General features: G+C 44.6%; 1 protein-coding gene across 1 annotated transcript in view; it reads left to right on the forward strand.

The window, feature by feature from the left end:
• The first annotated feature begins 1,811 nt into the window (after positions 1–1,811).
• The window catches only part of LOC128383358 (retinal guanylyl cyclase 2-like), a 20,891-nt gene continuing 10,743 nt past the window's right edge, over positions 1,812–11,959 (forward strand). The window contains exons 1-12 of the mRNA XM_053342987.1: positions 1,812–2,052; positions 4,970–5,200; positions 5,436–5,591; positions 5,910–6,052; positions 7,683–7,838; positions 7,989–8,138; positions 8,259–8,478; positions 8,615–8,690; positions 8,793–8,877; positions 9,283–9,399; positions 9,488–9,571; positions 9,648–9,824. Coding sequence (XP_053198962.1) covers positions 1,812–2,052; positions 4,970–5,200; positions 5,436–5,591; positions 5,910–6,052; positions 7,683–7,838; positions 7,989–8,138; positions 8,259–8,478; positions 8,615–8,690; positions 8,793–8,877; positions 9,283–9,399; positions 9,488–9,571; positions 9,648–9,824 — 1,836 coding nt within the window. The remainder of the gene's footprint in view (positions 2,053–4,969; positions 5,201–5,435; positions 5,592–5,909; positions 6,053–7,682; positions 7,839–7,988; positions 8,139–8,258; positions 8,479–8,614; positions 8,691–8,792; positions 8,878–9,282; positions 9,400–9,487; positions 9,572–9,647; positions 9,825–11,959) is intronic.

The raw sequence follows: 11,959 nt of genomic DNA on the forward strand, positions 1-11,959 counted from the left end.
AGTTTGGAGTTTTCCTTTTGTCGACTGGAGTTGAAGTTTTTTCCCCAGTCAGATGAAGCTTTGAGACAAAGGTAAAGTGTGTGTGTGTGTGTGTGTGTGTGTGTGTGTGTGTGTGAGATGATGGTTGTTGATGCATTGATTGATAATGATGAAGATGATGATGATGATAGGCAGGTTTAATCACTGGAAGGTTGGACTGACAGAAGGAATAAAGAATTGAATTGAAATTGAAAATGAATGAATTGATCAAAACTGTAAAATAAATGCAGACGTTGCTGTTAAACTGTTTTTAATAATAAATCTTTAGTTCTGCTTCAGTTAAAGCTCGTATCACAGCTCGTATGTTTAGAGTTGTAAAGTCCCTGAGAGCACCAGCTTCATCCTGCTAATCAGCTTAAAGTGTTAAACACCTGTCACCTTCAATCAGCTGATTAACCCTTCACTTTGACCTCCTGATCAAACTGTGACTTCGCTCTGCTGCTGAAAGGTTCAATAATTATTACATCCTGTATAATTACTGTGACATCACTGTTGAGTTGTTATATATATTTATAGATATATTTCAATCCTTAAAAATTATAAGTGCCCATTTAAATTGCATTTATTGTATACTGTGACCAGATATGTGACCATGTCGATGCTTCGGGGCTCCCAGCTGTACTAATGCAGCCTTGATTCCAGATATCATTTAATCTTCAAAATTACAAATTGTGGAGCCCCCTGGTGGTCGAGTCACATAATCACAGCGTCAGGTCATTCTCCTCTCTCTCTCCCTGTTTCCTGTTGTCTTCTTTGACAGTTAATATATAAATAAAGGCAAAAAAGCCCAAAATAAATCTTTAAAAAAAATTAAAAATTACAATTTCAAAAATATAATTACAGTATCTATAATTGGATTTATGATTAGAAGATTTTTGGGCATCGATTCTCATGCGGTTTGTTTTTATTGATGAATGTCAATTTAAAAAACAAGAAGAGGACCCTAACCCAGTACCTGTGGACCCTAACCCAGTACCTGTGGACCCTAACCCAGTACCTGTGGACCCTAACCCAGTACCTGTGGACCCTAATCCAGTACTTGTGGACCCTAACCCAGTACCTGTGGACCCTAACCCTAACCCAGTACCTGTGGACCCTAATCCAGTACCTGTGGACCCTAACCCAATACCTGTGGACCCTAATCCTAACCCAGTACCTGTGGACCCTAATCCAGTACCTGTGGACCCTAACCCAATACCTGTGGACCCTAATCCAGTACCTGTGGACCCTAACCCTAACCCAGTACCTGTGGACCCTAACCCAGTACCTGTGGACCCTAACCTAGTACCTGTGGACCCTAACCCTAACCCAGTACCTGTGGACCCTAACCCAGTACCTGTGGACCCTAATCCTAACCCAGTCCAGTCTGATATGGTCCACAGACCCCGTACTCGGGGTAAGTGAACCCTAAAAGCATGAATGATGGCGTGCTACCTCTCACTACTAGAGGCAGCAGACTGCTACTGAAGCTTATCGTAATATATTGAGTCTACTGCAGTCTCGCCTCAGGGGAACAGATCCTTCTGTCAGCTGGTCTTAAGTCTATTAGCACTGATGCTATACTTAGCCCTCTTAGCAGCACAGAGGTCAGAGGTCACTGAAGTCAGCAGAACAAACATCTGGCTGATATCAACAGTAAAGATATTTAAACATATTTTACACATTTCATTTTAAAAGCTTTTTACATTTTTTAACCAGATCACATATTTGTGTTTCTTCTTCTGCGCTTAATAAACCGTCTGTGTTTCTTCTTCTGGGATTTCAGAGTGACGATGCTGCTTCCCGGGTGGTTGCTAGGGGCGTGTCTGTGGTTGCTAAGCATACCTGAGGTTTGGACAGCCACCTTCAAGTTGGCTCTGATTGGCCCGTGGACATGTGACCCAATGTTCTCCAGGGCGATGCCAACAGCAGCCGCCAACCTGGCGTTGTCACGGTTACGGACTGACCGTGGTCTGAGCAGAGGATACTGGTACGACGTGAAGCTGCTGGACGAGGACTGCTCCACCTCCAAAGGTCTGTCACTAATGAACTAACGAGCTCCTAACGAGCTCCTAACCAATGAACTAATGAGCTCCTAACGAGCTCCTAACCAATGAACTAACAAGCTCCTAACCAATGAACTAACGAGCTCCTAACCAATGAACTAACAAGCTCCTTACGATCTCCTACCCAATGAACTAACGAGCTCCTAACGAGATCCTAACCAATGAACTAACAAGCTCCAAACGAGCTTCTAACCAATGAACTAACAAGCTCCAAACGAGCTTCTAACCAATGAACTAACGAGCTCCTAACGATCTCCTAACCAATGAACTAACGAGCTCCAAACGAGCTTCTAACCAATGAACTAACGAGCTCCTAACGATCTCCTAACCAATGAACTAACGAGCTCCTAACCAATGAACTAACGAGCTCCTAACCAATGAACTAACGAGCTCCTAACCAATGAACTAACAAGCTCCTAACAAGCTTGTAACCAATGAACTAACAAGCTCCTAACCAATGAACTAACGAGCTCCTAACAAGCTCGTAACCAATGAACTAACGAGCTCCTAACGAGCTCCTAACAAGCTCGTAACCAATGAACTAATGAGCTCCTAACGATCTCCTAACCAATGAACTAACGAGCTCCTAACGAGCTCCTAACCAATGAACTAACGAACTCCTAACGAGCTCCTAACCAATGAACTAACGAGCTCCTAACGAGCTCCTAACCAATGAACTAACAAGCTCGTAACCAATGAACTAATGAGCTCCTAACGATCTCCTAACCAATGAACTAACGAGCTCCTAACGAGCTCCTAACCAATGAACTAACGAACTCCTAACGAGCTCCTAACCAATGAACTAACGAGCTCCTAACGAGCTCCTAACCAATGAACTAACAAGCTCCTAACCAATGAACTAACGAGCTCCTAACGATCTCCTAACCAATGAACTAACGAGCTCCTAACGAGCTTCTAACCAATGAACTAACGAGCTCCTAACCAATGAACTAACAAGCTCCTAACGAGCTCCTAACCAATGAACTAACGAGCTCCTAACGAGCTCCTAACCAATGAACTAATGAGCTCCTAACGAGCTCCTAACCAATGAACTAACGAGCTCCTAACCAATGAACTAACGAGCTCCTAACCAATGAACTAACAAGCTCCAAACGAGCTTCTAACCAATGAACTAACAAGCTCCAAACGAGCTTCTAACCAATGAACTAACGAGCTCCTAACGATCTCCTAACCAATGAACTAACGAGCTCCAAACGAGCTTCTAACCAATGAACTAACGAGCTCCTAACGATCTCCTAACCAATGAACTAACAAGCTCCTAACGAGCTTCTAACCAATGAACTAACAAGCTCCTAACGATCTCCTAACCAATGAACTAATGAGCTCCTAACGATCTCCTAACCAATGAACTAACGAGCTCCTAACAAGCTCGTAACCAATGAACTAACAAGCTCCTAACCAATGAACTAACGAGCTCCTAACCAATGAACTAACGAGCTCCTAACCAATGAACTAACAAGCTCCAAACGAGCTTCTAACCAATGAACTAACAAGCTCCAAACGAGCTTCTAACCAATGAACTAACGAGCTCCTAACGATCTCCTAACCAATGAACTAACGAGCTCCAAACGAGCTTCTAACCAATGAACTAACGAGCTCCTAACGATCTCCTAACCAATGAACTAACAAGCTCCTAACGAGCTTCTAACCAATGAACTAACAAGCTCCTAACGATCTCCTAACCAATGAACTAATGAGCTCCTAACGAGCTCCTAACCAATGAACTAACAAGCTCCAAACGAGCTTCTAACCAATGAACTAACAAGCTCCTAACGAACTCCTAACCAATGAACTAACGAGCTCCTAACCAATGAACTAACGAGCTCCTAACCAATGAACTAACGAGCTCCTAACAAGCTCGTAACCAATGAACTAACAAGCTCCTAACCAATGAACTAACGAGCTCCTAACAAGCTCGTAACCAATGAACTAACGAGCTCCTAACGAGCTTCTAACCAATGAACTAACGAGCTCCTAACGAGCTCCTAACAAGCTCGTAACCAATGAACTAACGAGCTCCTAACGATCTCCTAACCAATGAACTAACGAGCTCCTAACGAGCTCCTAACCAATGAACTAACAAGCTCCTAACCAATGAACTAACGAGCTCCCAACGATCTCCTAACCAATGAACTAACGAGCTCCTAACGATCTCCTAACGAGCTCCTAACCAATGAACTAACAAGCTCCTAACCAATGAACTAACAAGCTCCTAACCAATGAACTAACGAGCTCCTAACAAGCTCGTAACCAATGAACTAACGAGCTCCTAACGAGCTCCTAACGAGCTCCTAACGAGCTCCTAACAAGCTCGTAACCAATGAACTAACAAGCTCCTAACGAGCTCCTAACCAATGAACTAACAAGCTCCTAACGAGCTCCTAACCAATGAACTAACGAGCTCCTAACCAATGAACTAACGAGCTCCTAACGAGCTCCTAACCAATGAACTAACGAGCTCCTAACCAATGAACTAACGAGCTCCTAACCAATGAACTAACGAGCTCCTAACGAGCTCCTAACCAATGAACTAACGAGCTCCTAACGAGCTCCTAACCAATGAACTAACGAGCTCCTAACGAGCTTCTAACCAATGGACTAACGAGCTCCTAACGAGCTCCTAACCAATGAACTAACGAGCTCCTAACGAGCTTCTAACAAATGAACTAACGAGCTCCTAACGAGCTTCTAACCAATGAACTAACAAGCTCCTAACGAGCTCCTAACGAGCTCCTAACCAATGAACTAACGAGCTCTTAACGAGCTTCTAACCAATGAACTAACAAGCTCCTAACGAGCTCCTAACGAGCTCCTAACCAATGAACTAACCAAATCTTTAATTATAACTTCTTTCGTTATTTTAGCGCTAACAGAGCTCGGGGACATGGAGGGTTACGGCCACGCCTACATCGGGCCCTTTAACCCCGCCCTCTGTCACGCTGCCTCCTTATTGACTCAGCACTGGGAGGCGGGGCTTTCTTCACCAGGCTGTCTGGATGCTGATTGGCCAAACCTGCCGCCCATCACTCCTCCCAGCAGGGTGCTGTTCACCGTTCTGCGGTTCTTCCACTGGGCGCACGTGGGCGTGGTCTCAGGTGAGCTGTGATGTCACAGAGGGGGGCGTGGTGTAACAGGTGTGTTTTATATATTAATTTATATTAAAGGATTTATATTTATTTATAATTACTTTATATTTATTTATTTATTTTATATTTATTTATTATTTATTTATTTATTTTTGTATTTATTTTATATTAATTTATTATTATTATTATTATTAATAATTTATTTATATGTATTTTACATTTCTTGCTCTGTTTACGTCGTCAGCTCCAACAGACTTCTGGGAGAGTACAGGACAGGAAGTGGCCTCCGCACTGAGGGCTCTGGGCCTCCCGGTTGGTCCAGTGGTTACCATGGAAACCCGGAATAAAGGTGGTCCGCGCGAGGCGCTCAGAGCAATCAAAGAGGCTGACAAGGTCAAAGGTCAGGGCAGCCATCTTTGTCTGGGTCAAAAGGTTACAATCAGTGAAGAGCTGTAGTACTCTGTAGTAGTAGCAGTAGTAGTAGTAGTGTATAGTAGTAGTACTGTGTAGTTCCTCCCCTCTCCACCAGGTGTGCTAGTGAACCTCTGCTGTAGTTCCTCCGCTCTCCACCAGGTGTGCTAGTGAACCTCTGCTGTAGTTCCTCTCCTCTCCACCAGGTGTGCTAGTGAACCTCTGCTGTAGTTCCTCCGCTCTCCACCAGGTGTGCTCCGTTAAACACAGATTATTGATTATAAATAAACATTTTTTTCTGTTGCAGTGGTGATCATGTGTATGAGCTCCGTCCTGATTGGTGGAGAGGATCAGAAAGAGCTGCTATTGGCTGCTCTGGACATGGGGATGATGTCAGATGGTTACATATTTATTCCGTACGATGCGCTGCTGTACGCCTTGCCCTACCAGGTAATATACTAATCACTACATTTACTGATCAATAACTTAATGCCCTACCAGGTAATATACTAATCACTACATTTACTGATCAATAACTTAATGCCCTACCAGGTAATATACTAATCACTACATTTACTGATCAATAACTTAATGCCCTACCAGACTTCAGGTTATAGGGTCTATGAGCTGGGAGCGCAGTGTTCTAGTAGGTTCATAAGGTTCTATGAGCTGGGAGCACAGTGTTCTAGTAGGTTCATAAGGTTCTATGAGCTGGGAGCGCAGTGTTCTAGTAGGTTCATAAGGTTCTATGAGCTGGGAGCACAGTGTTCTAGTAGGTTCATAAGGTTCTATGAGCTGGGAGCGCAGTGTTCTAGTAGGTTCATAAGGTTCTATATATAGTTCTTTCAGATATGATGGAGCCTGACCATTAAGAGCTTTGAAAGTGAGGAGAAGGGTTCTAGGGTTCTAGGGTTAGGGTTCTGGACCAGCTGGAGAGTCTTTAGAGACTCGTTAGGACAGTCTGATAATAATTAATTATAATAATCAGCCTAGAAGTAACAAATGCACAGACTAGTTTTTCAGCATCGTTGTGAGACAGGGTTAGGTTCCTTCCTTGAAAAGGGTTCTATGTGTGAATTAAAGGACAGATCCTGATCAGATAGAACTCCTAGGTTCCTTCCTTGAAAAGTGTTCTATGTGTGAATTAAAGGACAGATCCTGATCAGATAGAACTCCTAGGTTCCTTACAGTGGAGCTGGAAGCGGAGTAATGCCATCCAGAGTAGTTATGTCATTAGATCATTTGTTTCTAAGCACAATAACTGAGTTTAATAACAGGAAGTTGCCTTTATGTCCTTAATGCATGTTTGTAGTTTAGTTAACTGATTGATTTCATTCGGCTTTATTGATATAATTGACCCTAACCCTCGTCTGCATAACAATGTATTTAGTGTTTCTGAATAATATAACTAAAAACAAAAAAAACATTAAATAAAGGTTATAAATTAATTTGTATTTGTCTGAGTGAAATAAGTATTTGATCCCCCACAGACCGGTTCTGTGCTCATGAGTCCGAACCCTGTCACAGAATCAATCGCTAACCTTAACCACTGTTGACGCAATAATTTAAAAATGGAAGAAGTACAAGATAAGTCAGTCATCGTCGCTCTGGAGCTCCGTGGAAGATCTCTCCTCGTGGGGTAAACATGATTCTGAGAAAAGTGAGGGATCAGCCCAGGACTACACGGGAGGATCTTGTTAATGAACTTAAGGGTTCGTTCCTTTGATGCCAATTAAATGTTCAAGTCTCTGTAACAGGATGTGATGTCACTAAGGTTGTTGGATGAAGTTCAGAGGTCATTTGTACCTTTTACCAGTGCTGTCGCTATGATGAGCTCTAAATCCAGACTCATAAAATATTGTTATGTAGGAAGTCACACAGCTGATTGGCTGATTTCTCTTCTTAGAGAGGAAGGAGGGGTTAAATAGAGGTCTGTGATTAGCTGGAGGTGGTTTACAGCTTCTTGAAATGACGGTGGTATATTTAGAAACAAGTTCAACTCAGAGTCAAACATCACTTCCTCTTTTACAATGAAGCTGAATTCTGATTGGTTCTCCTGTTCTCTCTTTTACCCAATCAGGATACAGTATTCCCCCAGCTGACCAACAGCACGCAGCTTCGTTATGCGTACAGCTCCGTTCTGACGGTGACGATGGCGTCCGACCAAAGTTTCTACGAAGCTTTTCGTCAGGCTCAGATCAGCCGAGAGGTCCGCGCAGCCGTGGCTGCTACAGAGGTACACAATATACACAACTGCAACTACACACCACACACACACAACTACACACCACACAAAGAGACCCTTCAGATGTGCTGCTGAATGAATTATTTGATATTTTATTTAAAATCATGTGACGAAACATTTTGTCCTGAACTTTGTCTGCAGGTGTCTCCATTCTTTGGTACCATCTTCAACATGGTTTACTTCGTTGCTAAGGCGGTGGAGGAGCGTCGCCAGGCAGGGGGCGGGCGCTGGGTGACAGGTGATCAACTTGTCCAATCAGATGGAGGCTTTGACTTCCAAGGCTTCAACCAGGTTAGTAATACTTGAATTTAATTGATTTTATTAAAAGAATAAAGGCAATGTTTAATGGACCTCAGATCCAGATCCAGGTCCAGCTCGATCTGCTCCTCTCTGCTTCCTGTGTTTGTCCAGATGTTGTATGGGGGTAAAGAGGGGCGTGGCTTGCAGGCCAGATATGTGGTGTTGGACTGTGACGGTGACCGACTCGTGCCGACACACACACTCGCTCCCACACACGCTGAGGGGACCGTTGCAGGTCTGAGACCACTGAGCCGCTCCTTCATCTTCCCCGGAGGAAAACCCCCAACCGCCAGCTTCTGTTGGTTCAGTCCAGAGGAGGCCTGCAGCGGAGGTGCGTTCACTGTCTACAGGGAGGGTGGGAACTTTTTCTAAGGTACATGTGGTCACCTGAGAGCCCAAACTGTGTGGAGCGCCTCCTACAGGACGTTGTGTGCTGGAGTTCAGTTTGATCCGTTGTTTACCTGCAGGTGTCGACACGGTGACGCTGTTCTTTGTCTTCCTGTTGCTGTGTGCTCTGATTGGAGCTTTTTTGTACTGGATCAGGTTAACACACACACACACACACACGCACACTTAAAAATATTTTGTGAGGATGATCAGCAGTGTGAGCTGGATCAGGACTGATCCAGATCTTTCTCTGCGCAGGAATTTCAGGAGAACAACAAACACCACCAAACTCATCCTGACTCTGGATGACATCGTCTTCATCGATACTCAAGTCAGCAAGAAGGTTTGAATTTTTTACCTCAATGTTTACCCCCCTCTAAATAACCCCTTCTAAATACCCCCCTCTAAATACCCTCTACTGTTTATACGCAGTAATGAGACAGTTAGATGAATACAGACGACCAGCTGTGACTCAGGAGGTAGAGTGTGATCTCCAGGTCCTTAAGTCCACATGTCTAAGTGTTTCTGGGCAGTGTGTGTGTGTGTGTGAGAGAGAGAGAGTAGTAGAAATCCTGATGAGCAGCCTCTTCCATCAATGTTTGAATGTGTTTGTGAATGGATGAATGTTGGCTCGTAGGATAAAACCCTTTGACTGGTTCGGGTTAGAACAGACTAGCGGTACATAAACAGATGCGATGTAACATTTAACGTCTGTGTGGAAAAACAAATGTTCGTGTTGCTTTCGTAGAAACTGAATGACGAGTCCATCATGAGGAGTCTTCTAGAAATCAAAACTCCAATCCGCTCGATTTGTCGGAGCTACATACTGGCAACAGCTGAAAGCTCCAATATAGGAATACTGGAGGTACACCTGGACCTGTCCGTCTGTTTCTCTCACCTGTCACCTGAATGACCGACTAACCCTGCATTCTGATTGGTTGTTTTGTTACCAGGGTGACTGGGTTTGGCTCAAGAAAATTAATACAGAACATACAGTAACAGCTGTCAATCAAAACACCCAGACTCTCTTCAGCCAGGTATGATGCAGGATAAAGTCACAGTGGCACCGATGATATATTGATCATGTAGTTACACCATCTGTTTCCTCTCCAGTTAAGGGAGATGCGACACGAGAACCTGAACCTGTATCTGGGTTTGTTCCTGGATTCGGGGATCTTTGCCATCGTGGTTGAACACTGCCCTCGAGGCAGCCTGGCAGACCTGCTGGCTGACAGTGAGATTAGGCTGGACTGGATGTTCAAGTCGTCCCTGCTGATGGATCTTATCAAGGTGCTGCTGTTATTATCTGAGTTCCAGATGAGTCTAATCAGCTGGTAAAGTTTCAGGCGTCTGACCTATGAAGCAGGATTTAAGGTTATAATAAAGTGATCAATATATATTTTTATATATGAGTAGAAACATTTGATTGATCCAGACTTTGAGAGACATGATGATGAATTGACACTGATTCCATCACTGCAGTCACAATAACACAACATCTAACCCTAACCCAACATCTAACCCTAACCCAACAACTAACCTTAACCCTAACACAACTAACCCTAACCCAACTGCTAACCCTAACCCAACAACTAACCCTAACCCAACAACTAACCCTAACCCAACTAACCCAAACCCAACTAACCCTAACCCAACTAACCCTAACCCAACAACTAACCCTAACCCAACTAACCCTAACCCAACTAACCCCAACCCAACTAACCCTAACCCTAACCCAACAACTAACCCAAACCCTAACCCAACTAACCCTAACCCAACTAACCCAAACCCTAACACAACAACTAACCCTAACCCAACAACTAACCCTAACCCTAACACAACTAACCCTAACACAACTAACCCTAACCCAACAACTAACCCTAACACAACAACTAACCCTAACACAACAACTAACCCTAACCCAACTAACCCTAACACAACTAACCCTAACACAACTAACCCTAACCCTAACACCTTCTAACAAAGAAATACAAGAAAAATAGTCTGACGTGATTTCTACCGTTTCTTATTCTTCTTTTGTTTTATTGCATTTCCCTTTTGTTCAATGTGTCTTTTTTCTGTTAGGAGGGTCAGAAGGGTTAGAGGGTCAAGGGGGTTAGGAGGGTTGGGAGGGTTAGGGGGGTTAGAAGGGTCAGAAGGGTTAGAGGGTCAAGGGGGTTAGGAGGGTCAGGAGGGTTAGGGTGGTTAGAAGGGTCAGAAGGGTTAGAGGGTCAATGGGGTTAGGAGGGTCAGGAGGGTTAGGGGGGTTAGAAGGGTCAGGAGGGTTAGGGGGGTTAGGGGGGTTAGAAGGGTCAGGAGGGTTAGGGGGGTTAGGAGGGTTAGGGGGGTTAGAAGGGTCAGGAGGGTTAGGAGGGTTAGGGGGGTTAGGAGGGCTAAAACTTTGTAATTCTCCTTATCGAGACTGGCGACACCAATCAGAGGTTCAAATCTGCTGGTTCTGGTCTCTAATGATTCTGGTCTGTAATGGTTCTGGTCTCTAATGGTTCTGGTCTGTAATGGTTCTGGTCTGTAATGGTTCTGGTCTGTTATGGTTCTGGTCTGTAATGGTTCTGGTTTGTAATGGTTCTGGTCTGTAATGGTTCTGGTCTCTAATGGTTCTGGTCTCTAATGGTTCTGGTCTGTAATGGTGCTTTTCCACCACACAGTTTCAGCACTACTCGGCTCGACTCAACTCGGTTCCAGGAACTTTTTCCATTACAAAGAAGTACATCAACTCAACGTGGGCGGGGTCGTCATAGCAACGCTGCGTTAAACTGCCGCGACGACACAAACACATGGAGGACACACACTTCCTTCCTTCCCTTCCTTCCCTTCCTTCCTTCCTTCCTGCTGCTGTATGTGTCTTTCTGTCTGTAACGCTGTTGCTGGTGTTTAAAAATGCCGGCTTTGATTCTTGTGTGGGACGGCTCATGACTCTTCCAGTGACTCTCTGACCCATCAGAGGCCGGCAGTCTGATGACGTCACATTTAGTATCAGCTCGGCTCGCCAGGTACTATCCCTGATGGAGGAGCAGCAGGTACCAGGTACTATCCCTGATGGAGGAGCAGCAGGTACCAGGTACTATCCCTGATGGAGGAGCAGCAAGTACCAGGTACTATCCCTGATGGAGCAGCAGCAGGTACCAGGTACTATCCCTGATGGAGCAGCAGGTACCAGGTACTATCCCTGATGGAGGAGCAGCAGGTACCAGGTACTATCCCTGATGGAGGAGCAGCAGGTACCAGGTACTATCCCTGATGGAGCAGCAGGTACCAGGTACTATCCCTGATGGAGGAGCAGCAGGTACCAGGTACTATCCCTGATGGAGCAGCAGGTACCAGGTACTATCCCTGATGGAGCAGCAGGTACCAGGTACTATCCCTGATGGAGGAGCAGCAGGTACCAGGTACTATCCCTGATGGAG

The sequence above is a fragment of the Scomber japonicus genome, chromosome 22 (genome assembly GCF_027409825.1).
Source record: "Scomber japonicus isolate fScoJap1 chromosome 22, fScoJap1.pri, whole genome shotgun sequence".
Lineage (NCBI taxonomy): Eukaryota > Metazoa > Chordata > Actinopteri > Scombriformes > Scombridae > Scomber > Scomber japonicus.